This window comes from Camarhynchus parvulus, chromosome 2 (assembly GCF_901933205.1).
Source record: "Camarhynchus parvulus chromosome 2, STF_HiC, whole genome shotgun sequence".
Classification (NCBI taxonomy): Eukaryota; Metazoa; Chordata; class Aves; order Passeriformes; family Thraupidae; genus Camarhynchus; species Camarhynchus parvulus.
This window is the reverse complement of record NC_044572.1, coordinates 68187019-68202641: the sequence shown is the minus strand read 5'-3', so window position 1 is coordinate 68202641 and position 15623 is coordinate 68187019. Positions and strand designations below refer to the sequence as shown.

The following is a 15623-nucleotide window of genomic DNA, read 5'->3' as shown; positions in this document are numbered from 1 at the left end:
CTGATGGGCAGCACCTCACAGCACTAACTCCTTCTTCCTCACAACACAACCAACAAACTCCAACTCTCTTCACAGCACAGCCAACAACCTCCAACTCTCTTTTGTAGCACTCGTCTTCACTGGACACAGCTGTGGCCTATTAAGGGCAGGCCTGTTCCTAATCTTTGGTGATTAGTACAACTGCAACTCCTCAGGTGTGAGACTACCTTCTCCATTTTTTTCTTATATTCTATCCCTTCACAAGAATCCAAGAGAAAATGAAATCCTCTCAATGTGCTCTACACATACACCCTTACATCTCTGCCATCTGTTGCTAGGCCACAGCTTAGCATCTATGGGAGATATCAGGTAGTGCTCTTTTGAGCTTAACTGCAGTCAGTCACCAACCACAGTGGTTCCAAAGGCCCTTGGAGCCTCCCATTCTGTATTCATACTCCCCAGGGGCATGCAACCCTTCTCCACAAGCATCAGCTCTGTTAGGTGCTGCAGTTTCTCCCACCTCAGCCCTCTGAGGTTTTAGAGAAATACAGTATGAGTTTTGGTGCACAGATGATGCGAAATTAGCTAAGATCACAGCTTCTTTCTCTAAAATCAGCTCTGCAGCATAATATTCATGTCTGTTGGACAACAGGGGGATCAATCAGACCTGATAATGCTTTACTTTTAGATTAAAAGGTACATTACAGAAAGGTTATAGACAAGTATTTTCTTGGAGTTTTGCCCATCAATCATCCCCCTCCTCAGAGTTCTGGACAGGGTATAGAGCCCCAAATTAATATTCCAGCATTGAGTCATTTCCAGAGCTGGAAACCTCCTGTGTGAGAGAATGCTCATCCTTGCTGGGCCAGGCAGACTGTTAAGCCAGGGACTGCTAGAGAATGATTATGCTCAGGTCCCTACAGAACTTGAAATTCATCAGAGAAATGGAGAGGGAAAAGTCTCTAAAGAGATACCTGGCAGCAAACTACAGGAGGAGAGGAAGGAGACTTAATAATTAAATCTCTGTTGGCAAAGTATACTACTGCTGTACAGCCCTTAAAGTTAATGCCAGGAAAACAGATACAAGTCATCTTCCCATCATGGCACAAGCTTTACTGTGATTGGATTTTTAGTCAAGATTAAGGAATGAGGTAAGCATTCCAGGTACTTGGTCTAGCACTGTGGAGATTTGATGCTTTTTATTCATTGTCCCTACAATTTTTCCAATGGTGCAATGGAACCTGCAAATTTCACACACAGCAGTTTTCATCCTGCTGGCAAAAAAATCAGCTATATGTCAAAGATGTGACCTCTAAGCACATGCAAATAGATAGCAATATCTCCCTGTCTTTGCCTAGTACATGCTGGCAAAACCACCCTGAATGAGACATATAACTTTCAAACCAAGCAATTTTTATAAATTCAGCCATCTCTCTTCCAGCCTTCAGCCCCATAAATAATGCAAAGCTCAAAATTAGAAAAAACAAATCAAAGGAAAACTCAGCAGTCAAATGCTACCAAAAGCTTCCTGTCATGTTTTGGGTTGCAGGGGAAGATCGAAACTGCACAATTGGCCTACCAGAGATACCACATCTGTTTTTGCATTTGCTTTATTTACCTGGTAACTGCCCCAGACTCTCTGGACTGCAGGTTCAATAATGCTCTCCTTGTGATACCTCACAGTGTGGATGGACACAAAATTGCTGCATTCAAACTACAGTGAGCTCAGTGTCACAATTCAGCATTTGGTCCTGAGTGTCCTCTTTACAGTAAGTGTGATCAGCCCTTGCATCAGGAGCTGTCAGAGCATTCAGCTCCTGTTCTCTCAATACCAGCTGATCCAGAATGAGTGGAAAACAGGAATGTGCTGGTCCTGCATCAGTTCCACTTGTTCCACTGTTAACTTTGTTTGCCCAGGGGAGACAATTGCACTCAGCATTTTTTTTGTCCCCCCAAGGTCTCGGAATGAAGCTGTTTATTCAGTTTGTCCATCACAGGGCAGTTTTGACATACTCATCAAGAGTATCAAAGAGAAAACTTCATCTTGGAAGTGATCACCAAAGTTGTCCTATCTCTCCAAAGTCACAGCCGCCCGCATCCTTCTGTGTCCCACCAGTCTTTCCCATGAGACACCTTTCAGAAACCTGGAAGGGAGGAGCCCCTGCTCCCGGCAGATGCACGTGTGGGCCAGCACAAGGCACAAAGCAGACAGTGCCATCCCTGGAAGAGCAGATAAGGGTAGATGGATGGTTTAGGAGCGCCCATACTGCATTGCTGGGCGAAATGAAGGACGAACTCTGTACTTGGAGAAGAGCAGAAACCCAGAATAAAAAAATAACATCCAGAGATGATGTAGGTGTCCCACGCTGTCACAGCGGCGGAGGCGCGCTCCCGGCCGAGCGCGGCCTCGAGCGGAGCCGGAGCCGCGGGCGGCGCCGATTCCGATCCCGATCCCGCCCCGCGCTGGCGCTGCCCCAGGGCCCGGGAAGGGCGGGCAGCCGGGCCGCCGGAAAGGGCCTCTTTCAGCCCCCACAGATGTGCTCCGGGCCCCGGGAGCAGGTAAGGGCAGCCCGGCTTGCGCTGGGGCCGGGGGCTGTTCCGAAGCCGCTTTCCAGAGGGCAGCGCGGGACCGGGAACGGCGCCATGCACCCAGCGCAGCCCCGGGCCGAGGCGGCAGTGCCGCCGCCGCCAAGCGCCGGTCCGGCGGCCGGGGGAGAATTCCCGCTCCAGGGCCCGGGCCGGGAGCCGGGCGCTTCCCTCCCACTCCGGCGGGCCGCGCTCGGCCAGTGCCCGGCTGTGCTGAGTGCCCTGAGTTCCCGCTGAAACAGAGATTGTCCCCGCACCTGGTCCTGATGTTTCTCACCAGCCAATCTCTCACTTGAGTTCTCAGGCAGTACCCGATTATCAAGAGCGAAGCTCCCCAGCGCTCGCCAGCAATGGCAGGTAAGAGCAAATCCGGGTGAAAACGCTGCTCGCTCCGAGGTGGCCGCTGGGCACCTTAGAGATGGGGCCTCTGGGCCTTTGGGACGCTGAGGTCTTACTTTTCCAAACGACTGAATTTACCTCAGTAAGTGATGCCTTGGAAAACTCCAATCTCTCCAAACCTTTTGCCCAAGTGCCCCCAGCTCCACCGAAATGGAAACAAAACAGCATTTTTGCAGATTCAAACGTAACACCTTTTGGAGCATATGATAACGTCCAGTCACTGAGCTCCATTTGTTGAGATCTGGCAGGAACAGCAAAGTTGTAACTGCCCCTGAAATTTCCAGAGTATGGTATGGAGCAGGGATTTAAAGGGTTTGTAGACACATTGAATTTATGATAGAATTTGACCTGCTAGTTTTAATAGTCTTTTTTGCATAGCTCTTGTTTCATGGACACTGTGTACCCACATCCAGAAGCTGTGCTGCAGAGGAACTGAGTTCAGCAGATGCCTGAGATTTGTCTTGGCAGTCAGGAAACAGGAGCTGCATGTTTTACAGACCCTGTCATTTTCAATAGTCCCTGTAAATTTCCCTCTCTGGTTATCTATAAACAACAACAACCCCATGCAAAATCTTTCCTTTGTTTCACTGATGAGGGATTTTTAAGAGAATTATTAAAATTGTAGGGCCTATGCTCAATAAAACTTTGAGCATACCATGGAGCTCTTTGAGCAGAGCCTTGTTATACGCCTCCAAGATATTCCATCCCTACACACCTGCTTGGCCGCTCAGCTTACCTTCAATCCACTTTGACAACAGTTTGAAATACAGATGACAATCTAATCTCTGAGAAAAAAAAAACCTTGTTGCTCTCTACAGAAGTTACTGTGATTGTGCTGAAGTAGAACAGGAGCATCTTTAATGTTAAGTGTTGTAACTTGCACAGCACTGAAATGAAAGATCAGGAGAGGATCCACCAATGCGGTAGGAAGGTGTTCTGACCTCTAAGAAGTTGTTTCCTTGACACTTTCGGGCAATCTACCTAGCACTGCGTTTTGGGTGGTAGTGGAATCAGACCAACAGAAATGTTGTCTCAAGAGAAGGGGCTGGGTTTTGCAGATGTAGGGCACTGTGACCTGCTATGGAACAGCCCCACTGTCCACTGAGTTCTGCCTAGGAAAGCCCAGTGTTGCACAGAACTGCTGGGCTGGGCACATGCAGCAATCAGTGCCTCAGAATCACTCAGTGCTGCTGACCAGGAGTCAAATGCTGCCACTGACACTCTGCTTTCACTGCTTCTGTGTCCTTGGGAAAAGGCACTACAGAAAGAGCCAGGAATGAGCCCCATCTCTACCAACTGTTCTGCACCTGCCTCCTAGATTCCAAATGGTCTCCTGGTTTTCTTTCTGCCTCCAGGGAAAAAAGTCCTGATAGTCTATGCACATCAAGAGCCCAAGTCCTTCAATGGATCTTTGCTGAAGATTGCTGTGGAAGAGCTGAGCAAGCAGGGCTGCAGTGTCACCATGTCGGATTTATACGCCATGCAGTTTGAGCCCAGAGCAACAAGGAATGACATTGTTGGTGAGCCCAGCCAAAATATGCCTCTCTCAAAAACCAGTGACTTGCAAGCCCCCTGTCAGGTATCAGAAGGCTGAAAAAAAGTCTCCTGAAATCTTCCCCATACTGAACAGCCGCAACTCTCAGTCTGTCTTGATAGGACAGGTGCTCCAGCCCTCAGGTCATCAAGAGATTAATGAGAAACTTATTTCATTAATAAGAAACTAATTCATGACCAGACATTTGCATTTCTACAAGGTCACTCCTGAGCATGAACTTTGTATCACAGTGAGACTACTGACAGGAAGAAACACATTAGCACGTGTCCATAATCAGCCTCTAAAGTCCATTTCTCATGGAGAGGAAATACCTTCAGATACCACTCTGGGGCTTGCTGGAGTTGAGTTCATGAGGCTACAGCTGCCCCTGTCTTCTGCTGGAGACTGATGATCTGCTCATGGAATCAGTAGAGCTGGCCAATACTGGTTGCCCATCCCTTGGTGAATTTCCCAGTTTTAGAGGCTGGAAAGCAGGTCCCTAGTGCTTACAAGTGCAGGGTGGCCTCAGGAAGCCCTAAGGCAGAGGCAGAACAATTAACAGCATTCTCTTAAATCTTCCACCTCCATCCCCAGAGTCCTGAGGTGAGCTTAGGTCCTCATATTGCACTTCCTGCGTTGCTACAGGAAGGTGAAGCTTCAGAACTCTGAGACCCTACATGCCTCTCCTTTTGAAAATCAAGTGATCATCAGCTGGGATGGTGCTGAATATCCAGCAAAGACAAGAATGTAGGAAAAATGGAAAGCAGTAACTCATTTTAGAACTGCAAATGGCAACCTGCACTCAGCTCTTACCTGGCACTGATACTGCATAGGGGGCGAGGAATGACTGATCATTTCTACCCACAGGTCACCTGCACAACTCAGAAGCATTCAATTATGGTGTGGAAACCTGGGAAGCTTACAAGAGAGGAGGTTTGTCCAAAGACCTGGTTGAAGAGCAGAAGAAAGTGCAGGAAGCAGACCTGCTGATTTTCCAGGTCATTATTTTAAACAGAATTCAATTGTGATATTGACTTTAGGTAATGGTACAGCAAAAACTACAGATCTGTATACAATTATCTGGGTCATTATTACAGCAAATCCAGGAATTGAGTAGCACAATGATGCAGGTTGAAACAACAGCAAGGCCAGGCGCTCCCCAACACTGGGCCAAACTTCCTGATGGATGCACAAAGACATATGTGACCATGGATGTCAGGCAGGCTGGCAGAAAGCAGAGGAAGGATCATTTCCTTGTCAAGGAGCTGGGGGCAGCCAGTGAAGTCAGGGAATTGGGTTTTCCCAAGCAGACTGTTCTTATTTGTTGCTGATTTGCAGAAACACTACTGGGAATTGATAATGGAGCTTTACAGCCCATCTCTATTCTCCACTATGCCAGCTCTGTCCCCTGTGTTTGCAAATCCCAAAGAACTGTGAAGGGAAGTAGTAGCCTTACATTTCTTTATGTCCCTGTTGGTCTCAGACATCTCTTTATATATTCTTCTCTCCAAAGTTTGATTAAATTTAGGATGGGGCCATATCTCAGTTAAGCATTTCACTGTAAGTCATTGTCATTTTCACACTATCGCTTCCCAGATAAAAACCCCTGAAGGAAGTGATTGCCTTCTACTTTCCATGTGTAAAATGCTATGAAGAGTTGAGTGTGTTCTGGTGCAGAAAATAAAAAAGAAATTTAAAAAGCCTCTAAAGGACATCATGAAGGAATTCAAAATTTGCTACAGACTAAACTCACCACGTGTAGTTACTGTGGTGGTTGCCCAGTTTCCATTTTGTTTTCACTGTGTATTAAGCTGCATGTGGTTGCATGTTTATAGAATTTCTTCCTCTCTGTGCAGTGTGTACAAAGGTTTAGAGGTAGTGATGCAGCCAAGTATAAGAAAGAGCCCATTAAGCATTCAAGATAATGCCATAGATACGATAGCTTTGGATGCAATCCCATGGGCTAACTGGAAAATCTAGAAATCAAAGGTCCAAATCTTAAAGAAGTCTTTTTCTTCTCAGTATTGGATTTGGGGTTATGATGTCAGCAGGGTTTGAAAACAAGTCTTTCCTATGATCCCCTGGCCTTTGTCACCAGAGCTGATCGCCAGATGTCCATCCTGCTAATAAGATTTTCGATTCTTTTGCATTTCAGCCACAGGAGACATAATTCTGTACAGTCTTAAATCTGAATTAAATGACACCCTCCTACTTCATCCTATTCCAACTTTATTCTGGATAGAAACCCTCACATGCACCACAGTGTTGGTTTGCTGTAGATGCTCAGGTCTGGCCCTGAGGTTACCACAAACAGAAAGCACTTCAGCTTCTTTTGCCAGGCACAGTTACTACCTCTACTGACAGAGAGCTGGAGAAGGTACATACAGGATCTGAGCAGGTTCAGAGGACAGGATTAGTCCTGTAAACCAGGCCTAAGGGTGGCCCAGACTCTCTGTGCTAACCAGGTAATTTTCTCTTTGCCTAGTTTCCCTTGTTTTGGTTCAACATGCCTGCAATCCTGAAGGGCTGGATGGACAGAGTCTTGGTCCAAGGCTTTGCTTATGATTTGTCAAAGGTTTATGATGGTGGTTTGCTCCAGGTATGTTTTTGGAATTGTTTTATTAAGGTCAAGGCTTACACCATGTTCTATGGGGGCTTGTTCATTCTTTTCCATTGTAGTTGTTTGGAGCTCTCACTTTACACTATGTTGAAGTAATGTATCAGCCCTGCTTCACACAAGGGTGTCAGACACGTTCCTTTTCCTTAACATATCTCTTCCCAAAGACACACAGTCCACTGTCTAATTGTATGGCATCAATCTTGGCCTCAGAACTGCCACTTCATGTAAGGTCTGGGAAAGAAGAAGTCACCCTCTCCCCTAGAAATCCATGCTGTCCAGGTTTACCTGAATATCTCTTGAACCGTTCTGGCGCTCTTCTTTAAATATGTCTTAATTAACCACTACTTTCCTAATTCTAGGGAAAATTATCTCTCTTTTCTTTCACCACGGGAGGAGGCCAAGAGATGTATTCAAAAGAAGGTATCGGTGGTGATATTCGCTATGTCCTGTGGCCCATGCAGGTATAATATATGAACATTTGGTTGTTGTCTACATAAATTTTATTATTCCATCTATTTTTAACAATTGTTTTATTGGGTTTTTTTATATGAAATATAATAATTAATAATCAAGTTGTCAGTTCCAATGATCTGCAGATTGTAGACTGTTACCTAAAATCCTGGGACTACTTTAAAAGTCCACTGACTTTTAAAATTGTTTTGTCTCCCCTTCCTCCAGATTAGAATGTAGAGAAAGCTTAACACTGCCAGCCTTTTCAGTTTCCCTGCTGTTACAGGATTTCCTTTAGCTCAGCCATGCAGAATTTCCCAATTTATGTAGGATGCAGGGTAGGAGGGGAGCCACACATTACCCTGGCAGTAACAGTCAACACACAAAAGTTAGCATTCCTCTTCTAATTGCTACTCTTTTTTCAGAAGTACCCAGCATGGTTTGGAAATACAAGTGGTAAGGCAAGTTTAGCCAGCAGCTTCTTGATACAATACAGATGATCTAAAATTCTATGGTCTCCTCCCCATGCAGTTACCAGCTGCCTGCTCCTGTGGAGCGGTCCAACTGCAGAGCTCGCAGGTCAACATGGCAAAAACGTGAAACACAACTAAATTCAGAAACATAGCGAGGGAAAATGGCAAGTTGAGCTGATTCCACAGGTACTAGCCTTTCTACAGGAACCTTTGGCTAAGCCAGAAGCAAAAAGTTAAAAAAAAACCATCTTAGATGTACAATACTGCAGTTAGACACCCATCTGAGGAGTTTCAAACTGAACAATGAACTTTTGGCCTCCTGTGATCCTTGCAAAGTGAACAGTGAACAGCTGCCAAAGAGGACAGAATCTCCAATTCTGTGGGATTAACAGGAGTTAAAAATAAATTCCCCAGAGCAGAATAAATGAAGTTGCCCTTACCTTTCAGTATCTTGTATGCCATTCTGCTGTATGCCTTCAGTAGTGACTGCCTGGATAGGTAGTGAACTTCTGCAATTTAGTTTCCTTCTCCTGACAAATGCACAGGTTTAGAGAACCTGACTGATACTGGGTCAAAAAACAGAACAGACTTGAATCTTCCATGTTCTTCAAATGAAAGTAAGAGCAAATATTTCCTGAGGCATTTCTTTCTTTTTTTTTTTTTTTTCATCCAGCATGGAATCATGCACTTCTGTGGTGTCAAAGTGCTTGAACCTCACATCTGTTATGCTCCAGAGAATGTCTCTGAGGAGAAGAGGAAGGAGATGCTGGCTGCCTGGAGCCATCGTCTGAAGACTCTTTGGAAGGAAGAGCCCATAGACTGCTCTCCTGAGTGGTATTTCAAGTAGTGTTCAGGTGCAAGACTACAGAGAGAAGATTTTCTTTTTCTCCATTCTTTTTGATGCTCTATCTAAAGACTTGAACACTAATCTCCTAATTCAAATATATTTTAAGAATCTTGAATGCTATATCTAGCAGTTTAACTGACAACATGGTATTCATCTTCAGTGATTCCCAAGAGATTCCCTTCAAGGATGGGTGCAAAACTCCTTGTGTTGTTCTCCTTGTTCACATAAACGGTGTCATCCTACTTCCCTGTGCTTGATAACACATGTGATATTTCATGGCAGATGATACCATTGCTGCTTGTGAAACAATATGTGGCCAAGTTTATTTTAACACTTTTTGTACCAGTTGCCACTTTTTTTTCCTTTGCCAGGGAATATGGTGTCCATACTCAACCTTTAAAAGCCCAAGATGGATTGTCATAGCACTACACTTGTGCTTTGGAGCAACAAAAGCAGATCATGAGTAGTGTTGCAAAAGGATGTACCGTTGCAAAGTGTTTTAAACAGCTGGAAAGCCTTGTGGGCAGCCCTGGGCTTCTCCAGATCCAATCTAGGCTTCTCCAGATCCTATCTATATAGCAATATTAAAGCTATGACAGATACCAGAAAAGGGAAGAATTAAAGATGAATGTAGTGATATGTGCATAAATTGCCTTCCTTTGTAGACTACAGCTCCCGTTTGTAAAGTAGGCATCTTCCCAAAGTAGAGAGAAGAAGGAATCCTGTCTGTTGCCTGCCCCCTCACAGCAGTCAGTGTTGGTGTTTGGGTCTGGAGGGTGTTTGCTTCCCCTCCAACATCAGCTTCGATGGGCGTCCTTGGAGATGTCCAGCACCAGCAGTTAGTGAGGCAGAGCACTAACCCAAAAACCTGCAGGTGCACTGTCTGCCTGTGGGTCAGCATCTATGGGACAAATGAATTGTCTGGCTCTTAATAGCCAGGATTTTTACCTGAAACTGTAGCAGGAATTTTTTTGTGCTTTAGAGTTGTTAACCCTGTTTGTGCATATGGCAAGGGGGGAGGTTTCTCACTTATCTACCAAATTTCTTGTTCTGACCAGCTCACCCAACTGCTGCCTTTGCACTTTGATATTAAAAGAATGTGGCCTCTATAAGAGCTTGTCCCCTGAGTCACTGTCAAATGACACGTAGGCCTCTGTGCATCTGCCATACCTGCTTTGTGGCAGTCTTGTCACACCCCAGCCGTACAGTTCCTTGGGGACTAATTGGATAATAAACATGCTGAGCCCAGGTTCTGGACACTCAGTGTAAGCTGAAGCACAGACTGGGAAATGCCACACAGGGAAAGGGTCAGTGTTCCTGTTTGCTCCCATATGAAGTGAAGGGTGACATCCAGCAGAGACATTTCCCAGGAAGCAGAGCTGCCCCAAGCTGATGCAGATGTCTGCTGTGGGGCATGTGAGCCAAAGTCTTTAGGCTGCAGAAGCAGGAAATTTGCTTTGGCTGAACAGCTCTGTTATAGGAAAAGGAAAGTGAAAGGGAATAAGGAAGAAAGTGCTACACATCTAAGTTGTGGGGAAAGCAGATTCATGCCTTAAAGACTTAAGGAGAACAACTCAAAGTTACCGAGAGAAATCTGAGGACAAATTTTAAAATTGCATAGAAGAGAAATCATCCTTCTATTCACTGTGTTCAATTAGCAGACTGTTCAGGAAAGAAGGAAATTGAGGTAAAAGCAGAAGTTCTGATGTCAAACCAACATTACTGCTTTAGATCAATTGCAGAGCTTAGAGGGCTTAACTATTAGATGAAGAATGCCAGACTGACCTGTATTTTGAGGATACTGTGCTCAACAGTATCTGGCAGACACATGCCAGCTCCCACACATATGGTAGCACTAAGTTTTAATAAGATGGCTGAGATTTTTAGTACAAAGTATGTAAATGGTTGAGATTAATGCAAGTTCAGTTAAAGTTAAAACTAATAGGCTTATTAAATTCTCATTAATGCTAAAATTGAAGACTTCTGCTCAGATAAGTTCATTATGGAGAAAAGCACTAAAAATGTACCAATCTTTTTGTCCATTTCAAGATAATCTTTCCATCTCCTCAATAAGAATTAAGACATTTCTCTGTAAATTCAGATTGCATTTCTGGATCGGTTTATTTTCCCTATTCATTTAATGAAGGAATGTCATAACTGGCAAGACTGACCTCTAAGCATACATACAAATAAATGACAGTTTCTTTCTTTGTGTAGTGCTTGTTGGCAAATCACCACAGAATGAGACTGACACGTCTTTAACTGAGCAATTCTTATAAATTCAGCCATCTCTCTTCCTGCCTTTAGTCCACACCTTTGGCCCCATACACAATGCAAAGCTAAACAGCAGAAGAACCAAACCAGACAAACCAACGGACCAAAAAAAGAAAAAAACCCCTCAGAGGTCAAATGTTATTAAAAGATTTCTGTAATGTTTGGGTTTGCAGACAACCAAAACTGAACAATTGGCCCACCAGAGATTTCATATCTATATTTGCATCTCCTTTATTTACCTGACAAATGTCCCTGTCTCTCTGGACTGCAGGTTCAATAATGCTGTACTTGTGATACCTCACAGTGTGGATGGACACAAAATTGCTGCATTTAAACTACAGTGAGCTCAGTGTCACAATTCAGCATTTGGTCCTGAGTGTCCTCTTTACAGTAAGTGTGATCAGCCCTTGCATCAGGAGCTGTTAGAGCATTCAACTCCAGTTCTCTCTCAATCCCGTCTGATCCAGAATGAGTGGAAAATAGGAATGTGCTGGTCTTGCATCAGTTCCACTCGTTCCACTGTCAACTTCTGTTTTTCTTCTTTTTTTTTTTTTTTTTTAAAATCTTAGGAAGGAGCTGTTTACTCAGTTTGTCCATCACAGGGCAGTTTTGATACTCAGAGAGAAAACTTCATCTTGGAAGTGATCGCCAAGGCTGTCCTATCTCTCCAAAGCCACAGCCGCCCGCATCCTTCTGTGTCCCACCTGTCTTTCCCATGAGACACCTTCCAGAAGGCTGGAAGGGAGGAGCCCCTGCTCCTGGCAGATGCACGTGTGGGCCAGCACAAGGCACAAAGCAGACAGTGCCATCCCTGGAAGAGCAGATAAGGGTAGATGGATGGTTTAGGGGTGCCCATACTGCATTGCTGACCATCAAACCATCAAACCATTAAAAACATGATTGTAGGCTGCTACTGCCCTACCATGTTGATATGCCACTGCTCTTCTGTCATTGCCACTTGAAAGCACCACAGGGAATGCAACAGTTCTCCAGAATGGGAAAGATCACAGTAAAGACATTAGACACCCATCATCACCATCCTTTTCATAGATGAATGGCAAAGGGATGGCCCTTATGTAAAGAACCTGTATTAACTACACACCGACATCCAGAGGAGGCTGAACTACGTGGTTTATGGTGATTCTTTTGGTTATGTATTGCTGCAGCTGTCCCAGGACTGTTATGTATGATAGTAACTCTGTTGACAAACAAAAGCCTACTTCAGGCCTTCCTGAACAAAAAAATCCCCACCTATCCAGCTCCAAATCTTCCATAGACAAAGCACCAGCAGTGATAGAACCATTGTTCAAGGCATTTCCAACATGCCTTGAACTCCCAACCTGCTCTGTCTCAATAACATTGCCAGATTTTCACGGCTCGTAATGCCCAGAGTTCAGGCAGTGACAGAGTCATGGTGTGGCACAGATCAGACTGCCCAGATAGATTGACAGGTGACAGAGTTACGGTGTGGCACGTATTACAGCCCCCAAAGAGATGGAGCAGTGGCAAAGTCAGGGTGTGACACCAATTGTAGTGCTCAGAGAGCTGAGGCACTGATAGAACCATCGTGTGGCACCGATTGCAGTGCTCAGAGAGCTCAGGAGTGACAGATTATCTGGCGGCACCAATAGCTGTGCCCAAAGGGCTGGAGCAGTGACAGAGTCACAGTGTGGCACAGATTGTAGTGACCAGAGAGCTCAAGTGACAAAGTCACGATGTGGCACTGATCAGACTGCCCAGATAGCTCAACAGGTGACAGAGTTACGGTGTGGCACCGATCACAGCCCCCAAAGAGATGGAGCAGGGGCAGAGTCAAGGTATCACACCGATCCTATTGCATGGGGAGCTCGAGTGGTGCCACAGTCACTGTGTGGTTCCGATGGCAGTTCCCAGAGAGTTCCAGCAGTGACAAAGGCACGGTGTGGCACCAATCACAGTGCTCAGGGAGCTCAAGAGTGACAAAGGCAGGGTGTGGCATACATCGAAGTGCTCAGAGAGCTCAGGCAGTGACAGATTCTCGGGCAGCACCAATGGCTGTGGCCAGAGTGCTGGAGCGGTGACAGAGTCACCATGTGGCACAGATTGTAGTGCCCAGGGACCTCAAGTGACAGAGTCACAGAGTGGCAGTGATCGGACAGCCCAGAGAGTTCAACAGGTGACAGAGTTACGGTGTGGCACGTATTACAGCCCCCAAAGAGATGGAGCAGTGGCAAAGTCAGGGTGTGACACCAATTGTAGTGCTGAGGCACTGATAGAACCATCGTGTAGCACCAATTGCAGTGCTCAGAGAGCTCAGGAGTGACAAAGGTGTTGTCCTCTTATTGCAAAAGTTCCCATACCTTCTCAGTGATTCTTCATGGGCAGCTCCTTGCAGCACTGACTCCTTCTTCACAAAGCAACCAACAAACTCCAACTCTCTTCTTACTAAGCTAACCCACTCCTTTGTAGCACTTGTCTTATTGGACACAGCTGTGGCCTATTAAGGGCAGGCCTGTTCCTAATCTTTGGTGATTAGTGCAGCTGCAACTCCTCAGGTGTGAGACTACCTTCTGCACTATTTTTATTTTCTTACATTCTATCCCTCCACATAAAGGCATGGTGTGGCACAGATTGCAGTGCTCAGAGAGCTCGGGGGTGACAGATTCTCTACCGGCACTGATCGCAGTGCCCAGAAAGTGTTCAGGCAGTGACTGATTCTCTGGTGGCACAGATAGCTGTGGCCAGAGTGCTGGAGCATCGACAGAGTCACCATGTGGCAAAGATTGTAGTGCCCAGGGACCTCAAGTGACAGAGTCACAGTGTGGCACAGATTGGACTGCCCAGATAGCTCAACAGGTGACAGTTATGGTGTGGCACTGATCACAGCCCCCAAAGAGATGGAGCAGGGGCAGAGTCAAGGTGTGGCATCAATCACAGTGCCCAGAGAGCAGAGGCAATGACAGATTCCCTGGCAGCACTGATCACATTGCTCAGAGAGCTCAGGAGTGACAAAGGCACGGTGTGGCATCCATCGCAGTGCTCAGAGAGCTCAGGCAGTGACAGATTCTCTGGTGGCATCAATAGTAGTGCCCAGAGGGCTGGAGCAGTGACAGAGTCACCATGTGGCACAGATCCTAGCGGCCAGGGACCTCAAGTGACAGAGTCACAGTGTGGACTGATCACACTGTCTAAATAGCTCAGCAGGTGACAGAGTTACAGTGTGGCACCTACTGCAGCCCCCAAAGAGACAGAGCAGCAAAAGAGTCAAGGTGTGGCATCAATCACAGTGCCCAGAGAGCTGAGGCAGTGACAGGGCCACAGTGTGGGAGAGACTGTAGTGCCCAGAGCCTCAGGAAGTGATTAAGTTGCTTCTTGGGAATTATCATAGTGGCCAGAGAGCTGAGGCAGTGATAGAACCATTGTATGGCACCGTTCACAGTGTTCAAAGCGCTCAGGCAGTGACAGATTCTCTGGTGGCACTGATAGCTGTGCTCAGAGGGCTGGAGCAGTGACAGAGTCACCGTGTGGCACTGATCAGACTGCCCAGATAGCTCGACAGGTAACAGAGTTACAGTGTGGCACTGTTTGCAGCCCCCAAAGAGATGGAGCAGCGGCAAAGCCAGGGTGTGACACCAATTGTGGTGCTCAGATAGCTGAGGCAGTGATAGAACCATCATGTGGCACCGATCACAGTGCTCACAGAGCTCAGGTAGGGACAGATTCTCTGCCAGCACTAATAGTAGTGTCCAGAGGGCTGAAGCACTGACAGAGTCAAGGTCTCACACCGATCTTATTGCATAGAGAGCTCGAGTGGTGCCACAGTCACTGTGTGGCTCCGATCGTGGTGCCCAGAGAGCTCAAGCAGTGGAAGAGCCACAGTGTGGCACTGATCGTAGTTCTCGGAAAGCTCAGACAGGTGACAGAGTTACAGTGTGATATCTATTGCAGCCCCTAAAGAGATGGGGCAGCGGCTAAGTCAGGGTGTGACACCAATCGTAGTGCTCAGAGAGCTCAGGAGTGACAAAGGCATGGTGTGGCATCCATTGCAGTGCTCAGAGAGCTCAGGGGTGACAGATTCTCTACCAGCACTGATCGCAGTGCCCAGAGAGTTCAGGCAGTGACAGATTCTCTGCAGGCACCAATAGCAGTGCCCAGAGGACTGGATCAGCGACAGAATCACTATGTGGCACAGATTGTAGTGCCCAGGGCCCTCAAGTGACAGAGTCACAGAGCGGCAGTGAATGGACTGCCTAGATAGCACAAGAGATGACAGAGTTATGGTGTGGCACAGATCACAGCCCCCAAAGAGATGGAGCAGCGGCAAAGCCAGGGTGTGACACCAATTGTGGTGCTCAGATAGCTGAGGCAGTGATAGAACCATCATGTGGCACCGATCACAGTGCTCACAGAGCTCAGGCAGGGACAGATTCTCTGCCAGCACCAATAGTAGTGTCCAGAGGGCTGGAGCAGTGACAGAGTCAC

General features: G+C 46.3%; 1 protein-coding gene across 1 annotated transcript; it reads left to right on the top strand.

Moving 5' to 3' along the window:
* Nucleotides 1-1667: 1667 nt before the first annotated feature.
* LOC115912424 (ribosyldihydronicotinamide dehydrogenase [quinone]-like) lies at nt 1668-11087 on the top strand. The gene is made up of 8 exons (XM_030963977.1): nt 1668-1748; nt 2355-2538; nt 2863-2922; nt 4320-4484; nt 5366-5496; nt 6984-7097; nt 7478-7579; nt 8715-11087. The coding sequence occupies exons 1-8, from the start codon at nt 1668-1670 to the stop codon at nt 8886-8888; spliced, it is 1011 nt and encodes a 336-aa protein (XP_030819837.1). The 3' UTR covers nt 8889-11087.
* The last annotated feature ends 4536 nt before the right edge of the window (nt 11088-15623 follow it).

Coding starts and splice junctions, on each gene's coding strand:
- LOC115912424 (XM_030963977.1), top strand. CDS start 1,668: ATGGACACAAAATTGCTGCATTCAAACTACAGTGAGCTCAGTGTCACA. Junction 2,923..4,319: donor GCGCTCGCCAGCAATGGCAG/GTAAGAGCAAAT, acceptor TTCTGCCTCCAG/GGAAAAAAGTCCTGATAGTC. Junction 7,580..8,714: donor ATGTCCTGTGGCCCATGCAG/GTATAATATATG, acceptor TTTTTCATCCAG/CATGGAATCATGCACTTCTG.